Source organism: Oncorhynchus mykiss, chromosome 28 (assembly GCF_057628025.1).
Source record: "Oncorhynchus mykiss isolate SJ-2025 chromosome 28, ASM5762802v1, whole genome shotgun sequence".
Lineage (NCBI taxonomy): Eukaryota > Metazoa > Chordata > Actinopteri > Salmoniformes > Salmonidae > Oncorhynchus > Oncorhynchus mykiss.
In genome coordinates, this window is record NC_143049.1 from 30,858,509 (window position 1) to 30,880,401 (window position 21,893).

A 21,893-nucleotide genomic window follows, 5' to 3' on the forward strand; every position below is an offset into this window, starting at 1 on the left:
CACGCTGCCACTGCAGCACAAGTCCATAGACCCCACAGTTCCAAGAACAATACTTAATTAACTTGCGAGCCTGACATGTCAGAACTTGTACAAGGAACCGCAAGTCCAAAACAACAGAACACCTGTCGTGACTTGGTAAAGAGCACACGCACAATGAACCAAGGCAGCCTGCGCATTGCCACGGCAGCCCAAGGCTCAAACCCACAGGGAAACTGTGGTAACCCGGACAAAACGCTGCCTAACATTGGCCCAAGTCCATAGACACTTGCGCATAGCTGCGGGAAACATGTTTGGGGGTGCTGCTATTCTGTCACCGACGGGGGAGGGGCTGCATAATTATATTTTTTTGGCCGACCCTACAGATTGCTATATCAGTCAGCTAATACAGGACTAGTAAAGGCCCAGTGCACTACTTTTGTGAAGATAAACATAATACATCTTACTATTCCGATTTTTCAGGGGGTGCTGCAGCAACCTTAGCACCACTACTCCCCACAGCTATGCCCTCGCGGTTCAAAAAAGTCTCACACAGAGATCCAAGGAGTCTGGAATGCCAGAACTCACACAATGAACCGCAAGTCCAAAACAACAGGGCACCTGCTGTGACACTTTGGAGTCGCAGGGGTGTACTAATAGCATGTGGATATCCCCAACATGCTTGGCTGACACCAAGGCCATTAGCAGGGCAGTCTTGTCTACAGACACCAACTGTCCCAAAGGAGGCTCACTCAATGTGGAACCACACCACCAGGGCCACCAGATAGGACCCCTGGGTAGAGCCGTCAATCCCTACATGACACGCCGAGATGGCTGGCGTATACACTTGAATATGGAAAAAGAAAGGCTCTGCTCAAAAAGCTCTTGCAAGAACATCAGAAACTCCTTTAACCTGACACCAAACCTCAAACGCGTGCCACTTATATACAACCCTCTCGTAGAGGGTGCACACGCCCAACTGTATAGTCATAATCACGTTTGAGGATAAACCCCTTGTCATCAAATTCAACCTTTCAGGGGCCAACTCTGCAGAGCCATATCTACGGCCTTGGGTGTCAATAGACAATAGATCCTGATGACACGGAACCCCTCCACGGGTCCCTACATAAACTTAAATATGGAAAAAGAAAGGCCCTTCTCAAAAAGCTCTTGCAAGAACATCAGAAACCCGCCTAACAGGCAGAGGATCTCCGGGAATCAGGGTTGTCTGGGCCAACGGGGAGCCACCAGAATCAACAACAGACCTTCCTGACGGACCCTCTCCACAGTGGCCTGAATCAGGTCCACTGGAGGAACGCATAGAGCAGGGTCCGAGGTCACTGATATGCCAAGCATCCGCTCACAACAAAGTGCCCAGATCTCTCATTGAGAAGAAGTCGACAATGCGCATTTTCTCGCAATGTGTAAAGCTTTACGTCGGCCCTGCCAAACCGGTCCCATATCTGGGCAACCACTGAGGGGTGCAGTCTCCACTCCTTAGAGATAGGATCCTCCCTGGAAAGTAGATCTGTACCCACGTGGAGAGATCCGGTAAGATACTTTGCCCTGAGCGACAGGAAATTCGCACTGCTCCATACGAGGAGATAACGTGTCAGGTTTAGGAGAAAGAGAGACCTCGTCCCCCCTGCCTGTTGATGTACGCCACCATCGTCCTGTTGTCAGACCTTATCAACACATGCTGGCCCTAAAACATTGGAAGGAAATGCCTCATTGATAGCAACGACGGGGAAACCCTAAGCAACCAATGGCAGTGGCGAGATGCGTCCAGACACTAGCAGTCACCTAGCGCTGAAATATACGCATCAACAGACGTCCCAGAGGCACCACAGCCATCATAGAGGCCATTAGACCCAATAACCACAGGCACGAGCGAAACGGCACCGGGGCCCCAGCCGGAATGTGACCCTCCTCTGTTGGGACAAAAACGTGTGATTCAGCACCGAGTCTAGAGCAAGGTCCAGAAACTGAATGCGCTGAGCCAGAGTCAACAACTTCTCTTGTGATTCATTATGAACACCATATGGGAAACAAGCGTGGCAGTGTGGGAGCGCCATATTATCTCCTAGGATAATTTAGGTTAATTTATAAAAATAAAAAAATGTATACTTGTTTTTCATTTCCACCACTTTTGACAACCGCGTGTCTGAATGTGAGGAAGGAACTGTGTTTATTATGCCCACACTGGGTTCGGGGACTTCGGCAACCAGTAACTTGCCCCTTATTGACCGAGCCACTTGGGAGCACTGTTGCCACAGTAAATGCTTGGGAAGGAGGGCCCAGAGAGCACGCCCTCCCGGCCTCCAGCTAGGGTTGAGAGGTCTGCTTCTTCCCCGGCGTCACAGAAGAATCTGCTTGCACCCTGCGTTCCTTCAAACCAGCACGCCGTCTGTGCCAAGACGTACGCCGCTGCCCAGAAGCACCAAGGCGGCAACCCGCCTTAGGCCTGCACCCTTTCCTTCACGCCTCGGAACTGCAGAACCGCAAAGGATTTTAGTTGGAAAAGGACCCATAGAGCTACGTCCTGCTTTTGTTTCTCCCGAAACTGGCCCGTAAGGACTCCATAGCCGAGCAAAACAACCTTTTTGACTAAACTGTCTCATCCAAATACATCCGCCTGTCCCTCTCAGGAATCCTGGACAACATCAACCAGAGGTGGCACTGAGCCACCACCATCGCCCCCCATACTTTCCCCCACAGCCAGGATAGTACAGTGGGACAGACATAACTTTGTCCAGCTGATCCGCTGAGGATCAGCACTGTTTATTTGGAATCACCATGCTAGGATTTTGTCACGCTCGTCGGAAGAAGTGGACCAAGGCGCAGCGTGGTGAGCGTACATCTTAGTTTATTTATAATGTCGCCAACAAAACCAGAAATAACAAACTACACATAGACAACTACCCACAATCACAGGTGGGAAAAAGGACAACGATAGACAGCTTCCTCTGATTGGGAACCACACTCGGCCAGAAACAAAGAAATAAAGAACAGAGTGCCCACCCAAATCACACCCTGACCAAACAAATAGAGACATAAACAGGCTCTCTAAGGTCAGAGCGTGACAGATTTGCCCCCTTGTTAGCCTCTGAAGTTAAGTAACTCGCCAGCTTTCTATCCATTGGTGGTGTGCAAACGAGCCCCGTCTCTTCCATACCCACTATTAATGAACTCACTACAACCTGGTAGCACCAGCCTGGCTGAATGAGGGGAATCGCAGGTTGTCTTTAGCTCATCACTCATCACTGCTGCAGGGACGGGAGGTAACCTGGAGGAACTCCTCTGCAGGGGAGAAGGACAATCCAACCCTAGGTGATCTGCCGCCCTACGACACAGCTCCAACAATGGTTCATTAACCACCAATGGTTCACTCTCCCCCGCCAAATCCAAAGCCGGTGCTTCAGGCTTCCCCGGACTGATGTCAACCCATTGACACTCTGAAAACCCTCTAGAGCCAATCAGGGATAGTATATCATCCCTGGAATCCAGACTCTGAACACTGCCAGAGAAACCAGAATGAGCCTCACTTGGCTGGGATTACACCCCTATCAACTCTACGCCGGCCTCAAACAACCCCATTCCCAAACTCTCATTTTCACTGGAAGAACCTTCGCCAGCAGCCTCTTCCTCACAAAGTAAGCCCTACACCCAATAGAGGTTGAACCCAGCCGGAGACATTGGTCACGCAAACTGGCCTGAGCCAAGTGTGTTTCCACCCCAAGCAAGCAGGATAGCACTCTTTTCTTAATATTTTATTGTGAAACCACATGCCCTAGGCCATGGTCGGAGGTTCAAACTCGGCTGGTTAGCCTTTTTGAACTTCCTCCTACCATTGACCATCTTACTCAAGCAACAGAGCACTAGCTACACAAGCAGAGCAGAAAGTAGTGGGTGTTAAGCAAACACAAACCCTACCTAAACAAGGAAGTATTAGCTACACAAGCAGAGCAGAAAGTAGTTAACAAATGCAAAAATGTAGGAAATGTATGCGAGCCCCAGTATTATTGTCAGGAAGGCGGGGCATCCGAGGGCAGGCTCGGCATCCATTGGCCCGTTGGGAGTGATTTCAATTTGCTTCAGGTGAATAGGATTGGTCGTTGACCCTACATAGTATGTTATACCGAATGACCGACTGAAAGGAAACTGAAAAAGTTTGATTATTTGTGCTTTCTTTTATGGCAGACATAAGGAAACTAAAACATTTGGTTGAGTGCCAGAGGAGGCTGGTGGCAAGATCTATGGGAGGACGTCTCATTGTAATGGCTGGAATGGAATAAATGGAACGGTATTAAACACATCAAACATATGGAAACCACATGTATTACTCCGTTCCATTAATTCCATTCCAGCCATTACAATGAGCCCGTCCTTCTGTAGGTCCTCCCACCGGCCTCCATGGTTGAGCACTGTAGTTGAAATCTATCCGATTTTTTTTCTCCCAAAGCTCGGAAGGTAGCTACAAATAAATACTTAGCCTCCGACAAAGTCTATAGTTCTTCATTTTCTGACAGATATAGAAATAATAAATAAACTGTACACAAAGCATTGTGAGGAAAATATACAAAACAATCAATGGTAGACAGAGAGCATAACTGAATCCTTGTGAAAATACTGTCATAACAATGGCTGGTGAAGACATTTTTCATGACAGCTGAGAAAGACAGAAAGGCTTGCTTGAGTTCTGAACTGTTTGTGCTCCTTAACTACTGTGTGCATGGCACTGGTGTCTCCCCACCATATCGAGTATACAATCTATGAGGAAAGAAAACGTACGCAAATATAAGGCTCCAGAAAGTCACATTTCTGGATCTTTCGTAAAAACACAACATCAATTTACTCCATGTGTAGGTTCAAAGGTTTCTGTTCACAGATGAGCTTATTTTCGATACTTGAATAATTTCCTTATGAATCTAGCATCTTTCATGCATCTTTATCAAAACATATTATAGATACCAAAAAGTTTTAATTCCATAGCACAAGTCCCCCAATTTAGCTTCAGTGGTCCAGCCTGTGCTATGCATCAATTGTAATAATCAAGCCACATAATACCAGAATACGGAATACTAATGTGGATTAGTCAACAGAGTTACATCACACTCGACTGTACTTTAAGCACAGACTTGTAAAAATTACCATACAAAGTGCTTTGGTTTCTTTACAAATTCAATTCATCTAAATGTCCAACCATTCAAACATTAAGAAAGGTGCAGTTATCAGTGAATTATTGTTCTAAAACAGAAAACCTATGGGGCAGAAAGGGTACACAGGAAGGGCGACATGATGAACATTAGTCATTGATGGAAATTAGCCTGGGGCAAAATGGAAATTACAGTACGAGTTGTGTCATGCTTGCTTGGCACTTGTACTGTCATTGGTCATGTCCCTGTGAAGAGCAGAATATTGACCAATGACAAAAGGAAAAGGGTGTGAAAATTTCAGCACAGAAAACTGGCCTATGGCCAACGGTCTTTTTTTTCTCTTTTTTTTTTACAGTTACAATTGCCTTGAGCGGCACATCTTTCATACATTTCTGAAATAGTTTGGCAAATATTACACCATGCGCTTCACAAACTGTGATAACATATGTAAACTCTACCAATGTATCTTTTTTATTTACTAGTTCAACTGGTTGATAGTGTGACCAGATGATGGTACCTGAAGTAAGTAGGAAACTTGAGACCTTTACTGTAACAACAACAATAGACTTGAAAGGACATTGTACAGTTTGACTCATTTGGTAGAGCATGGCACTTGCAAATGCCAGGGTTGTGGGTTCAATTCCCACTGGGACCAGGATGAAAATGTATGCGCTCAAGTCGTAATTTGCTCTGGATAAGAGCATCTGTTAAATGACTAAAATGTAAATGTAAAAAATGTCCCACAGCCCTACTGTACTGTCAAACAGTTAACTTAACTCTGTCCAGGTTCCCTCAATGCAACTAGTTATCCTAATGTGCTAGGGTATGTACGTGCTGGCTACCATGTTGCCAGTGGCAAACAAAAATTCTCAGTCACCTGCCTCCAATGTGTTTATGGATTGGCTCAAGCCCTTCCAAGCAGGATGAGGATTGGCTGTGAGTAAAATTGTAAAGTGCTAAAAGTGGAGGCAAACTGATGCCATAAAAAGGTTAAGGATACACACGATACAGTATAAAGCAGTATTTATACACTATGAGGGACTTCAAATAGAAAAAAACTACATCCAATAAAATCATACAGACAAGTGGTGAATCTTAACTGAAGTGCTTGTTTTGGATACCCCTGCCTACAACAGCAACACCGCTAAAACCAATCCACTTAACATACCTATAGTCAATTTACTGTAGGTATGGGCATTTTGAATGCCTTGAATTGCAGTACACGTTCAGACTTTAATTCCGATATTCAACACTGGGAGGTGCCAAGTGCACACCGCATAGCTTTGGGTTACTTATATGTCCCTATAACGGCTGGCTCAGGGTTGGTTTTGTTGGTTTACACATAACAGGACTGTGGTTAGGACGTGGGAGGAAGAACTGACCCTAAACCAGTTGTTAAGAGTGTGGCTGATGAGAGACCCCTAGTGATGCACCGAGTAGCTGTTACAACAAGGTACCCAAAAAGTGTTGTGCTACATTGAAACAATATCTTCCTCAATTCTGACGTTCTGCTCTGTACTTTGTCCTTTGTAGTACATATTTGGTAAGTCTGCAGTTTACCGGTTTAAACCACTTTCTGCACTAGTTTAAAAGGACTTAAATTAAAGACAAAATGACCAACAGTTGAAAAGGCAGGCAAATGTTGCCATTGGCCAAGTCCGTGTTTATTAATCTGTTTGGCATAATGTCTCAAAAGCCTTTGTGGTGTTTGTTGTTACTAAGTTTGTCGCTTCGTCAATTGTTTCAAGCGGTCATAAGTAGTCAAAAGGAAGACGTGTTCCACAAAATCCTTGCTCTTTTGTCGTAGACCTTGGCTTGACTTGCAAAACAGGAAGGTTGGTTTTCTCAGTGTCTCTGAGAAACATAAGCTGAATACGGGGACACGTCCAACTCAGAGACGTATCGGGTAAAACACAAAAGACCAGCTCAAAAACACAGTTTCCTGTTCTCTGCAACCAAAGAAGGAACAGTGGGGCTCTCCTTTCTCCAGTACGAGGTGACTGCTGTGTAAGTGCAGACTTCCTGAACGCACCCCCTCTACGTTCTTTACCCCAGCTTTGTCCTGCCATTCAATCCAAGGAAGCCAGAGATGGGGGTTGAAGGGGTCAGAGGGGAGGCTCAGAAATGTTTAAAAAAAAATAAGAGAAAAAAAAAAGAACATTGTACTGTTATGTACCTAGCCTGAAGCGCCTCACACCGGCGTTACCTTCTTGGTCATGTTCTCTGTCTTCGGTGGCCTCCCTTTCTGGGTCAGAGTCTGTGGACAAAGTCCTGCCACCAAGATTGAGGACAGAGGTAGCCATTTTGGAGAGTACTTGCGTGTGTGGGTGAGAAGTGGCAGACATGGAATGGAGTCTGCTGTCCGGGTCAGTCCTAGAAGGCTTCATCCCAGTGCTACTGTACCCCTCCTCCTCTGCAGGAGGGCTCTCTGTGTCGGACTCGCACTCCTCCTCCTCTAGGGTCAGCTCAAACTGGAACTTATCTCCTGTGGAGGATCCACCTCCACCCCCTCCAGCTCCCATGGCTCCCCCAGGCAGGCCCATCTTGTCCTGGGCCTCGGGTGTGGGCGAAGGGCTGTGTGGGATCATGCTCTGGTACCACTCGCGATTGTCCTCCAGCGTGTCTAGGATGTCCTGGGCATCAGGGTGGACCAGGTCTGCCCACGTCTCCCACAGAGGGTGGACGATGTAGTCTATGAAGCCCACCTGTAGAGGAAAATGATTATAGTCACTGGCATATTAGTAAAAGAGGCAGACTTTTTAGCCCAGACTGTGTGTGTAGAGCAGGTGAAGAATCTGTCGGTGTGGCCTGTCTCAGGGGGAGTGGGATATGCAAAAAAACACATTTCCAATTCACATGTGTATATTGCACACTTGTACATGTGTGAAATAGGACAAATGTAAGAATATACCTAACTATTATAATTGTGTGTGTGTCTCTCTTCTGCATGTGAACATAGTGTGTGCATACTGTACTGTATGTGTCTCAATGCCTGTGTGTATAATAACTGTACCTGGTTCTTCTCGATGGAGGCGTTGTGTTTGTCACACATGGGGCTGATCTCCATGCCCTTGTCCCTCTCCCTGTCCCCCTGGGTGAAGAACTCCACCATGATGCGGTCAGTCCACTGGCGGTAAACCTCCAGGGGCTTGGTGGGGTTACTGAGGTCAGCACAGTGAACCATGTTCTGGAGGACCTGGAGAAACCAAAAACACTTCTTATTGAGTATCAAGGAAATTAAATGACCATACAATCATATGACAATAATACGATCCCAATGGTTCAGTTGGCTGGAGCAGGGTGCTGTCAGTCAAAACAAGTGTTTTGGGTTCAATACCTAAATATGCTACATACACTGAATTAATGTGTTAATTGTAAGAAGCTTTGGATGACAGTGTCAGCCAAATGGCCATATCATCATCTAATTCACATTGGTTATGCTGAATATGAATCCCTTCTAAGAGAGTTAATTTTATTATTCTGTGAGTCTTACCTGGATACGATCTCCATAGTTGTCTAGTAGAAGTACTCCTAGACTGGTCACCTTCTTGGTCTCCACCATAGTCTTCAGGTCAGCCAGCAGGTTCATGTGTTTGGACATGTCTGTGGCTAACACCATGTCTATGACCATCTTGCGTAGGGACTGCCTCTGTTTCTTGCTGAGGTTCTGGAAGATGTCACAGTTGTCCTCCTGCAGCAGCTTAAAGCCCACGGCCAGGTGGTGGTTTTCCAGGACCGACACGTCGTTGTACATCAGGGCCAGCTCGGAGTCTGGACGGACACACAGGAGAGGAACAGTGCAAACACACATTCTACAGCAGTGGTCTCAAACTGGCGGTTTGACATATGCGGCCCATGAGACAATTTAATGTGGACACACAACCACAAAGGATTCCAAGATTTGAAACAACTCTTTGCCTAGTGCCCAGGGGGATATGTGAACTCACTGGTGTTGATGAGGAACTGGTTAGACACCCCCGGGTGGTCCACATCATGTATAGCACTGGCAAACAGAGCAGCTAGGATCTCCAAGTCAGTGAACACCGCCTGTAGAGATTGGAGGAACACAGGGATGTTAATGCAGGTAAATACTGTACAGCAGGGGTCACCAACCGGTCGATCGACTGGGCAATCTCCATGGCATTTCTAGTCGATCGGAAAACATTTCTGTAAAAAAAACAACGATAAAGCCTTGCATTCCTTTATTTTGTTGGCCATAGGTGCACGCGATTCAGCTGCCCTGCATGTCAGGTAGGGCGAAATGTTCCCATTTTTAACCATTTAATGTGTCTGAATGTCACACCCTGGTCAAAGTATTTTGTGTTTATCTTTATTTATTTGGTCAGGCCAGGGTGTGGCATGGGTTTTTGTATGTGGTGTGTATGTGTGGGGATTGTAGCTAGTGGGGTGTTCTAGCTAAGTCTATGGCTGTCTGAAGTGGTTCTCAATCAGAGGCAGGTGTTTATCGTTGTCTCTGATTGGGAACCATATTTAGGCAGCCATATTCTTTGAGTTTGTCGTGGGTGATTGTCCTTAGTGTCCTGATGTCATTGTTCTGTGTTAGGATACACAAGTATAGGCTGTTTCGGGTTTTGTTAAGTTTATTGTTTTGGTAGTGTTTGTGTTTAGTGTGTTAATTCATTAAACATGGATTGTAATAGACATGCCGCATTTTGGTCCGACTCTCCTTCTCATAAAGAAAACCGTTACACTGAAGGTACAAACTCTGCCTTCCCGGTGGGCCTGGAGAGCAAATCAAGTGCACTATAGGCTTACCGCTGGCCAGTCGGATTGCTCAGATTCCCGGGTCTACAGTTACATAGCAGGCGGAAAAGAAAGCAGCAGCAAAGTTGATACTGTGAGATTTCAAAACATTTCAAATCATGACCAGAGAGAGAATGTCAATGAATACAGCAAAGAGATGTTGTTTTTATGAGTGAGTTCATGTTTAAGTTCTTACTCAGCACTGTCAACACTTTTTATTCAACACTTTGAGGCTATTAAAATGCGTATTCTTCAAACTTCCACTCACGCTACAACCAACACTGCAGCTGTAATGAGTAGGAAAGTGTATTGATAGGCTTGCATTATTATTAGCAGATTGGGTCTTTTTTAATATCGAGAAATATTTCACTTTCTCTGTTCATAGGAGTAACAACATGAATTTGTTCATTATGCAGAAATAATGCGGTGCAACTCGAGTTTGGCCATCAGGTGGAAGACGGTGTCCCTTTTTGGTCAGTGTCAACAGAGGAAAGGGAGAGCGGAGGGACGTTGAGAGGTGGACCCCTGTCTCCTCCTGCTCTCTCCCTCTGCTGACACTGACCATCAGATGCAGGCACAATCAGCCCAGTAAATGTTTAAACGTACAGTATGCTCACTCAGCTTTGCCTCACAAGTAATGCAACAACATCTACTGATCAGTTATTACCGGTGTGCAATTGATCTATTACCGGTGTGATCATATAGCCTACCTCAAATTCTTATATATTTTTTTTATGTGATGAACAACAAAGCATTGGCAGGGCAATTCAAGCAAAGACGATATGTGGTAATAATGTATTGGGCCTATCGCCTACTGCACAAACCTCATTGCTACAGTGCTGTTTTAAATAGGTTAATGTTGCATTGGCTTCCGTTTATTTAAGTCCTGTTAAAAAAAAGTGGTAGATCTCGTCTTGCTTTTTGACTCAAAGTGATCTTCACTCAGAACGGTCAGCACTGCTGTACAGTATGTGTGTGAGAATGTGTATGGGACTTGTGCATAGGCGCAACACCAATATGGGACAGGTGGGACACATGTCTGCCCCAATTTTCAAAACACCTTTTTTCTAATGTCCATAACTTTGAAGTTATACGATGTAGTGTATAGCCCTGCAGAAGGTGTACAGTTTTGAACATTATATTGCATATATTATTTATTAAAACAATTATATATGCAATATAATGTTCAAAACTGTACACCTTATGTACACCTTCTGCAGGGCTCTATATATATATATATATATATATATTCAGTATTTTTAGCTAAAAAGTTGTCATACCTCCAGGGCAGGGGTAGAGAGGAGGACGTGGGTGGACTGGACCACGTCTGCAGCGTGGATGTTGTTGTGATAGGCCACATCATGGTGGTAGTGGTCCTCCAGGGTCATCATGAAGGTGATGAAGGTGTCTGCAGGGATCTTGAAGGACTTCAGCAGCTCTCGCTCCTACATGGAATACATATATGATTTTCAGCATTTTTTATCAGTGAATTTGTAAATTGTTTAGCCATGTAAGAGGGCCCTTTTTAGAAGATGACTCATATGGAAACATGAGGATGACATACCTGGAAAATTGAATAAATCGCCACCGTCAGCGGACGATTCCCAGAATATTCAGATATTTTGAAAATATCCACACCCCATCGGTTTATATCTTCCAACTGCTGCCAGATGGAAAAACATTTGTTCGAAAAAAACTGCAGATAATTTAACTCCAAAACGTGCTGGGGACTATTAAATCCTAAGAGTGACAGAACTTGTGGCAGAACAGAACCCTAAAAGTGAGGTACTTTCTAATTGTCAGAAAAGAAGGGTTGCGTAGACTACCTTGGCGAGAAAGCCCTCCTGAGTGGCTGCAACCCCGAAGCGGGGGATGTTGGAGGGGGCCACACTGGGGATGATTCTGGGCTTCTTTACCCCCACGATCTGGGACATGGGACGCTTCTTCTTGTCCGTTTTCTCCTTCTTCTCCTTGATGTGTGGAGACATGATCTCCATGTCATGTTGCTTTTCTGTGGAGCACAGTTATTCCACAGTTATTCCATAGTAATAACAATAGAGTTCAGAAGGGTTGTCTATTGAAGTTGAAGTTGCACAGATATCATGTAGTTACCTCGATTTGTATTGTCTTGGCGTAATCACATGTAATGTTACAGGCTTGGGCTTTTCCATTTATATTTCGAGGTTGGACGTTAGCACGTGGGGCGCACCGATTGGTGTCACCTCATTAGTCAGTATGTACTACACCTGTGCTGGTTGGTCATCTCGTTAGGGGGAAGGTGTTTAACCTGTGCTGGCCCAGGTGCTATTTAAGAGTGGCTGGCCCAGTGCTCCGATGGTCTTGAGAGATGTGAAGAGTTAACACCTTTAGTTGGCTCGCCTTTTTTGATTTCCAGACAAACAATCCTTTATCTTATCTGCCCTGTTTTCATTTTGCTCCACTTTTTGGTTTGCTTCCTGACTTTAAGTTTGGTTTGTTTAAAAAAAAAATGTTTGCCTCTTCTTGGGTAAATTTAGTGGGTGTCTTGTAGGTCCTTGTTTTTGTTGCTAGTCAACTTTCAGTGGACTCCCCCATGAGTGTCTTTCAGAACCCCTCCTAAAACACTGCCTGTTTCGTTTTGGTTGTTGTCAGTGACTCTTTGTGAGTTCCCCTTTCTGTTTGAGTGACAATTTTTGGTTTTCGTGCTGGGGAACGTAACAGTAACTATACAATAAGTATACATTAGTAACTATTGATTCACATTACAGTACATATGGTAGATGTCTCTACTAAGGCAGTCAGACAGTGAAAGGTGGTGGAGAGAAAGACGTACCTAGGAAGGTGCTGGAGATGAACTCTGACACCTGGTTCCCTGATCTGCTGGCCTCTGATAGCTGAGTGAGCTCTCTGTTCAGCATCCTCTTGAACTGGGGAGACAAACAACAACACACTGCATCACTCAGACTGTCACAATGTAGTCTCTACTGTAGACTTTGGACATACACATGACAGGCACATCTACACTGAGATATTTGGTAGTTTGCATGTGTGTCTGGTAACTTCTTAATTGAAGAAAAATTTACTTACTATGACTGTGATGCATATGGGGTTGTCCCACCTAGCTTTCTTAAGATGAATGCAACTAAGTATAATTCGCTCTGGATAAGAGCGTCCACTAAATGACTAAAATGTCAAACGTTTTAGAGCTCAGGAATTCTTTAAAGACTGGACAAATATTTTTCTTAATATTAACAAAAGCTCCTGTGCTAATTTCATTAACATTTTGGCATGTCTTTCTAGATTTAGAACATAAAACATTTATATCTCAAACATTATCCCTTAAGTCTAACACAGCAAATACTTTAATTGTTTAAGCATGTGCTACAGATCACTGATTCAAATATTTTTTCAGATATTGACAAAATAATATAGACTCCATCAGTGACGGTGTTGACAAGCCACTGACGGAGTTGACAAGCCACTGACGGAGTTGACAAGCCACTGACGGTGTTGACAAGCTACTGACGGAGTTGACAAGCCACTGACGGAGTTGACAAGCTACTGACGGTGTTGACAAGCTACTGACAAGCTACTGACGGAGTTGACAAGCTACTGACGGAGTTGACAAGCTACTGACGGAGTTGACAAGCTACTGACGGAGTTGACAAGCCACTGACGGAGTTGACAAGCCACTGACGGAGTTGACAAGCTACTGACGGAGTTGACAAGCCACTGACGGAGTTGACAAGCCACTGACGGAGTTGACAAGCCACTGACGGAGTTGACAAGCCACTGACGGAGTTGACAAGCTACTGACGGAGTTGACAAGCCACTGACGGAGTTGACAAGCCACTGACGGAGTTGACAAGCCACTGACGGAGTTGACAAGCCACTGACGGAGTTGACAAGCCACTGACGGAGTTGACAAGCCACTGACGGAGTTGACAAGCCACTGACGGAGTTGACAAGCTACTGACGGAGTTGACAAGCCACTGACGGAGTTGACAAGCCACTGACGGAGTTGACAAGCCACTGACGGAGTTGACAAGCCACTGACGGAGTTGACAAGCTACTGACGGAGTTGACAAGCTACTGACGGAGTTGACAAGCTACTGACGGAGTTGACAAGCCACTGACGGAGTTGACAAGCTACTGACGGAGTTGACAAGCTACTGACGGAGTTGACAAGCCACTGACGGAGTTGACAAGCCACTGACGGAGTTGACAAGCCACTGACGGAGTTGACAAGCCACTGACGGAGTTGACAAGCCACTGACGGAGTTGACAAGCCACTGACGGAGTTGACAAGCCACTGACGGAGTTGACAAGCTACTGACGGAGTTGACAAGCCACTGACGGAGTTGACAACAGATACTCAAAACAGACATTTTGGTCTCTAAAAATAAAAGTTCAATACAAACATTTGTAAAATATGGAAATGTATTAATTGGAAAATTCCCAATAAAAACAACCATTTTATCAAATCTTTCAGTCCTCTGATGGAGTTTATGTCAGACAATAATCTGACCGAGTTGATGTCTTATTGAGTTTACAAAAATATAATTTTTCTTCTTTATTCAAGTGGTAAATATAGTAGCATTTTAGTTTTTTCTTTCATGACTTATGACGTGATCATATGCTATCTCCAGGGGGACTCCAGCACAGTAAAGTATTATAATAAAAATATACTGAAGAACAATAGAAACACAACATGTAAAGTGTTGGCTCCATGTTTCATGAGCTCAAATAAAAGATCCCACAACTGTTCCATACGCACAAAAAGCATATTTCTCTAATATTTTGTGCACAAATGTGTTTACATCCCTGTTAGTGAGCATTTCTCCTTTGCCAAGATAATCCATCCAACTGACAGATGTGGCATGTCAAGAAGCTGATTAAACAGCATGATCATTACTCAGGTGCACCTTGTGTTGGGGGCATTAAAAGGCCACTTTAAAATGTGTAGTTTTATCACACAACACAATGCCAAATTTTGAGGGCTGCTGACTGCAGGAATGACCACCAGTACGCCCAATTGGCCTCACTACCACATGTAGCCAGCCCAGGACCTCCACATCTGCGGGATCATTTGAGACCAGACAGCTGATGAAACCAGTGATTATACTGTATAATCATCATACACAAAGATAATACATTTCCCCCCCCCCTCTGAAACACCAAAAGTCTGCTCTGAAGATGCCAACCGAGCATGTGCACACAGAAAAAGACAGTACATACACACACACTGTGCACGCTGCATGTACTGTACATATGTTCACACATACTTCTTGCACACACATATCTGCACATACACTTTATGGACACACTCATACACACATGCACAAGCACTCCTGACACACACACCCACATGCTGCAAAAACAGCATCACTTCCCACCTCTGCAAAGAAGGATGGACACCTGTACTACACATTAATTCACCAAGCAACACGTGTATCCCATCCCATCCCAGCCCGTCTTACCTGAAGGTACATCATCGACAGAGAACAAGTCATTGACTTCGGGCATTTCAGCACTAAATGATGCATGGGGCGGGAAAAAAAGCAGGGTCCTTCCTGTAGCTGCTGTACTGGGCTTACAGTCCGTACTGTGCTCCTGTCCTGCTTGTCTGAGCTCCTTAATTCCACTGCAAGCAGATAGTCTACACACACAGTGCACTGGGAAGGTTTTATCCACACACTCTAGCGGGAATGGACAAGTAAGAGGATTGCCTTGGTGGAAGAAGTGTGGAAGCCAGGCTTTAGGATGCAGGGTGTGGGGAGCATGGCAGAGAAGCGACTCCTGCCGCTTACTCTCCTCTCCCCCTCAGCAGCACTATTCTGCCTGCTGCTCCGCGTGTAAACAGAGGAGAGCAGCACACGCTACTCCCAATTACCCCCCCCCCCCTCCCATACTGTATGCCTAAAGGAAGGAACAAATCAGCAGCCTGCTGCATCAGAGGCTGGGACAGGGAAATGGAGCTGATTGGCCCACGGTGGTGGGGGGGGGGGGGGGGGGGGGAGTAGGCAGGGGCTGGTTGTGTTCGAGGCTTCACCATGTGCACCAAGTTAAAGATGATGAGGAAATCTGATGCCTTGAATGGCTGAGGTATTTCATCCATATACTGTATGTGACCCGATTCAGGATACTAGGTGTATGTCATAAGTCACGACTTCACAGGAGAGTCAATTGAACATAAAAAAATATTTTTTCATCAAAATGCGTTTTTTGGCAGAAATGCCTTCTCGAACATATGAACTTGTGCCTTAATATCAAACTTGTATGTCATCTGTAAATGCGAATAAAATTGTTAAATTACGAGCTTAGTTGGTTTAGCCACATAAAAATACAATTTATGTGAACACATGAATGTGTTGCTTTAAATAACATGAATGACAATGAAACAAGTATCTGTAGATCTAAGCTATGAGGAAAGAGAAAAAAGGGGACGATAGGATGATTCGGCATGATAGGCAACATCATTATCCTATTATGAATGTAAATAACACAAACGTTTGCAGAAAGCAGAATAGCAAATACATTAGCAGGAGAGAATTTCAGAAAAATCCATTGCACATTATATTTTCCTATACGATACAATGTAGTGAAGATGGTAAATATGCAAAGTTGGTCAAATAAACCAGACAAAGAGCAACGACAAAGGGTGAAATGTTTAGAAAGCCAAACATAAAAGTTTGATGGGAAAAATCAAGTGCCAGCATGGATGATTCCTCCTTACTGACTCCCTTTTCATTGACTATCGGCAGCAATGTGGGGGTGCAGCACATAAAACGCACCACCACATGTGTGCCTTGCATGTACGAATACTTTCGCAAGGCACTGTATATGGTGTATGTATATACAGAGAGCCTGTGTGTGGTGTATGTATACAGGGAGCCTGTGTGTGGTGTATGTATACAGGGAGAGCCTGTGTGTGGTGTATGTATACAGAGAGAGCCTGTGTGTGGTGGATGTATCCAGGGAGAGCCTGTGTGTGGTGGATGTATCCAGGGAGAGCCTGTGTGTGGTGTATGTATACAGGGAGAGCCTGTGTGTGGTGTACAGTGCCTTGCGAAAGTATTCGGCCCCCTTGAACTTTGCGACCTTTTGCCACATTTCAGGCTTCAAACATAAAGATATAAAACTGTATTTTTTTGTGAAGAATCAACAACAAGTGGGACACAATCATGAAGTGGAACGACATTTATTGGATATTTCAAACTTTTTTAACAAATCAAAAACTGAAAAATTGGGCTCCAACTCTGTTCTTCACATTTTTTCTGCACATTATTTTATTTTTATTTAACTAGTCAAGTCAGTTAAGAACAAATTCTTATTTTCAATGACTGCCTAGGAACAGTGTGTTAATTACCTGTTCAGGGGCAGAATGACAGATTTGTACCTTGTCAGCTCGGGGATTTGAACTTGCAACCTTTCGGTTACTAGTCCAACGCTCTAACCACTAGGATACCCTGCCGCCCCAATACTGGGAGTTGGGGGTGTGTGTCTACCGATGCATACCCACTATCCCATTCATTCAGGTAGGCCTGATCACAGACAACGATGAGACAGCCTATAGGGAGGAGGTCCTATACCTGGCCGTGTGGTGCCAAGATAACAACCTCTCCCTCAACGTGATAAAGACAAAGGAGATGATTCTACAGGAAAAGGAAGACCGAGCACACCCATTCTCATCGACAGGGCTGTAGTGGAGCAGGTTGAGTTCCAAACACACCAAGACAGTCGTGAAAAGCGCACAACAAAGCCTATAGATTTGGCATGGGTCCTCAGATCCTCAAACAGTTCTACAGCTGCACCATCGAGAGCATCCTGATTGGTTGCATCACTCCCTTGTATGGCAACTGCTCGGCCTCCAACTGCAAGGCACTACAGAGGGTAGTGCGTAAGGGCCAGCACATCCCTAGGGCCAAGCTTCCTGCCATCCAGGACCTCTATACCAGGCGGTGTCAGAGGAAGGCCCTAAAAACGGTCTAAGACTCCAGCCACCCTAGTCATAGACTGTTCTCTCTGCTACCGCATGGCAAGCGGTACTTGAGCACCAAGTCTAGGTCCAAAAGGCTTCTTAACAGCTTCTAACCCCAAGCTATATGACTCCTGAACAGCTTATCAAATGGCTACCCAGACTATTTGCATTGTCCCCTCCCCTTTTACACTGCTGCTACTCTCTGTTTATTATCTATGCATAGTCACTTTAACTCTACCTACTTGTACATATTACCTCAATTACCTTGACTAACCTGTGCCCCCTCACGTTGACTCTGTACCTGTACTCCCTGTACATAGACTCACTACTGTTATTTTACTGCTGCTCTTGAATGATTTGTTATTTACATTTTTTACTTATACATTTTTTACATAACACTTTTTTTCTTAAAACTGGATTGTTCGTTAAGGGCTTGTAAGTAAGAATTTCACTGTAAGGTCTCCACCTGTATTCGGCGCATGTGACAAATAACATTTGGTTTGATTTGATTTGATTCATGGAACGAACTCCAAATGTCAGAAGGCATTGGCGATTTCATTCACATTTCCTCATCTCTGATGGAATTCATTGTATTAGTGGCCTTTCACATTTGTCCAATCAGGATCAGCACAAAATGCATTTGCAGAGTGACAGTCGCTGGCTTAGTGGGCTCTTTTTAATTTGGGAGGCCACCAAAAGTGCATTGGCCAAAATGTATACATATTTTTTTAATTTATTGCTTACTTTGACGTAAGAGTGAAATAATAATATCCCTTTTGTTTTAATGGAGAGGGGAAAGGTCAATTGTTTTGGCTAAACAATAAGGAAATTAGATTCAATCAAAGTCTGAAAGAGAGTCTTAATAGATATTGTGCAGCTACAGAAAATTTGATAAAAATTCCCTGTAGATTAATTTGGCCAAGTCATGATCCATACAGGGTTCTAGATCAGTCATTCATGACAACTCTTCATAAAGCCACGATGGCGCTGACTCAATGGTGAGCTTTGTGCTTTTGTATTGTACCTTGTTTAAGTCCATCATAGTGAATTAACTCAAACCTGAACCAAATACTGATGTAAGACATTAGTAGCTTCAGCCTTACCATTAAAGTCGAGGGTACAAGTGAGTAAGCTCCCTGGGTTATGAGTGTGTGTATATGTGTGTACCTTATTGGAGGCCATCTCGCTGACGGAGTGGCGTGTCTTCAGAGTATCCAGCTGCTCCAGACACCAGTCCAGCTCGTCCAGAGTCTCCACGGCCAGCTGCTGAAACGGCTCCTCTGTCACACCCACACAAGGACAACACACAACGAGACGAGCACGTGATGTAACGTTCTTTTAACGTTCAACCTTCATTCAAGAATCAATTATTAAATCTCGAAGTCCCCTTTGCTGTTTATATCAATGGTTAAATCATCAGTTTGGTTTAATATCAGATTGAATCTAATACTAATCATACCCTAATTGCTAAATGGTTGAATGAAATTTCTGTATTTTTTGTGGAGTGTAGAACTCAACCAAGCAAAACCTTTTCAAAAACTCACCTGCTAAGCTTGTATTTAACATGGACGGTGGATTACTGCCAATTCTCCTGTGGACACACAGACATCCCAGTTTTGAGTAAAGTTGATATCTATGTACTGTGTCTATGTATTGTTCACTTCATCATTATAATCAACAGGGGGCACGTGGGTTTGGGTTTGAGAGGCGCCAAAGAGGATGGATGACGTTTTACATGTTCCTGACCAACTGTGCTATTTGTTAGTTTTTTGCGATGTTTGTAACTTATTTTTTTACTTATTTTGTACATACTGTTGCTGCTATTGTCTCTTATGACCGAAAAAGAACTTCTGGACATCAGAACAGCAATTACTTACCACAAACTGGAAGAAGCTTTTTCCTTTAACGAGTCCGACGAGAAGGATATACTGCTCTTCTGGGAACAGGCTCAAATCCCCGTCATTTCCATGAAGAAAATAATGAGGAAAAGAGGACGCAGATCGGGTTGCCTTCGGAGAATCTGTAGGCGAGCGAGTAAACTCCGACTGCCTTCCGTTCTACTTGCTAACATGCAATCGTTGGAAAATAAAATGAATGACCTACGATTATGATTATCCTACCAACGGAACATTAAGAACTGTAATATCTTATGTTTCACAGAGTCGTGGCGGAATGACGACATGGATAATATAGAGCTGGGGGAATTTTCCATGCACCGGTAGAACAGAGATGCTACATCTGGTAAGACGAGGGGTGGGGGTGTGTGTCTTTTTGTCAATAACAGCTGGTGCGCAATGTTTATTGTTGAAGCAGTTTCGAGGTATCGCTCGCCTGAGGTAGAGTACCTTATGGTAAGCTGTAGACCACACTATCTACCAAGAGTTCTCATCTATATTATTTGTAGCCGTCTATTTAGCACCACAGACCGATGCTGGTACTAAGACCGCACTCAACCAACTCTATAAGGCCTGATCAAACAAGAAAATGCTCACCCAGACGCGCCGTTCCTAGTGGCCAGAGACTTTGATGCAGCTTGAAAACTATTATGGACTATTATGGACAACAAAGAGATGCCCAGTGATGTGAACCTACCAGATGAGCTAAATGCCTTTTATGCTCGCTTCGAGGCAAGCAACACTGAAGCATGCATGAGAGCATGAGATGAGATGACTGTGTGATAACGTTCTCGGTAGCCGATGTGAGCAAGACCTTTTAATAAACAGGTCAACATTCACAAAGCCGCGGGGCAAGATGGATTACCAGGACGTGTACTCAAAGCATGCGCGGGGCTACTTGCAAGTGCCTTCACTGACATTTTCAACCTCTCCCTGACTGTAATACCTACATGTTTCAAGCAGACCACCATAGTCCCTGTGCCCAAGGAAGCGAAGGTAACTAGCCTAAATTATTACCGCCCCGTAGCACTCACATCAGTAGCCATGAAGTTCTTTGAAAGGCTGGTCATGGCTCACATCAAAAGCATCCTCCCCGATACCCTAGACCCACTCCAACCGCCCCAAAAAATCCACAGATGATGCAATCTCAATCGCACTCAACACTGCCCTTTCCCACTTGGACAAAAGGAAAACCTGTGAGAATGCTGTTCATTGACTACAGCTCAGCGTTCAACACCATAGTGCCCACAAAGCTCATCACTAAGCTAAGGACCCTGGGACTAAACACCTCCCACTGCAACTGGATCCTGGACTTCCTGACGGGCCGCCCCCCAGGTGGTAAGGGTAGGGAACAATACGTCTGCCACGCTCATCCTCAACACTGGGGCCCCTCAGGGGTGTGTACTTAGTCCCCTCCTGTAGTCCCTGTTCACCCACAAATGCGTGGCCAAACACGACTACAATAGTGGCCTGTATCACCGACAACGATGAGACAGCCTATAGGGAGGAGGTCAGAGAACTGGCAGTGTGGTGTCAGGACAACAACCTCTCACTCAATGTGAGCAAGACAAAGGAGCTGATCGTGGACTACAGGAATAGGAGGACCGAGCATGCCCCTATTAACATCAATGGGGCTGTAGTGGAGTGTGTCGAGAGTTTCAAGTTCCTTGGTGTCCACATCACCAACAAACTATCATGGTCCAAACACACCAAGACAGTCGTGAAGAGTGCAAGACAAAACATTTTCCCCCTCAGGAGACTGAAAAGATTTGACATGGGCCCCCAGATCCTCAAAAAGTTCTACAGCTGCACAATTGAGAGTATCCTGACCGGTTGCATCACCGCCTGGTATGGCAACTGCTCGGCATCTGACCGTAAGGCGCTACAGAGGGTAGTGCGTACGGCCCAGTACTTCACTGGGGCCAAGTTTCCTGCCATCCAGGACCTATATAATAGGCAGTGTCAGAGGAAAGCCCATAAAATTGTCAGAGTCTCCAGTCACCCAAGTCACAAACTGTTTTCTCTGCTACCGCATGGCAAGCGGTAACGAGGCGCCAATTCTAGGACCAAGAGGCTCCTTAACAGCTTCTACCCCCAAGCCAGCAATTCATCAAATGGCCACTTGACTGTTACATTGACCCC

The 21,893-nt window shown here is 44.8% G+C and overlaps 1 protein-coding gene across 5 annotated transcripts in view; it reads right to left on the reverse strand.

The window, feature by feature from the left end:
* Positions 1–4,475: 4,475 nt before the first annotated feature.
* The window catches only part of LOC110508904 (3',5'-cyclic-AMP phosphodiesterase 4C), an 82,051-nt gene continuing 64,633 nt past the window's right edge, over positions 4,476–21,893 (reverse strand). For 4 of the 5 annotated variants that reach the window (XM_090225028.1, XM_090225027.1, XM_090225030.1 and 1 more), the window contains 10 exons: positions 19,401–19,447; positions 19,024–19,136; positions 12,709–12,802; positions 11,723–11,907; positions 11,461–11,559; positions 11,177–11,341; positions 9,080–9,179; positions 8,626–8,903; positions 8,146–8,328; positions 4,476–7,837 (listed from right to left, as the gene is read on the reverse strand). In XM_090225028.1, coding sequence (XP_090081154.1) covers positions 7,301–7,837; positions 8,146–8,328; positions 8,626–8,903; positions 9,080–9,179; positions 11,177–11,341; positions 11,461–11,559; positions 11,723–11,907; positions 12,709–12,802; positions 19,024–19,136; positions 19,401–19,447 — 1,801 coding nt within the window. In that variant the 3' untranslated portion in view covers positions 4,476–7,300. Of the gene's footprint in view, positions 7,838–8,145; positions 8,329–8,625; positions 8,904–9,079; positions 9,180–11,176; positions 11,342–11,460; positions 11,560–11,722; positions 11,908–12,708; positions 12,803–15,355; positions 15,763–19,023; positions 19,137–19,400; positions 19,448–21,893 lie in introns of those variants that run through there. The other variant, XM_036966135.2, reaches the window with a different exon arrangement.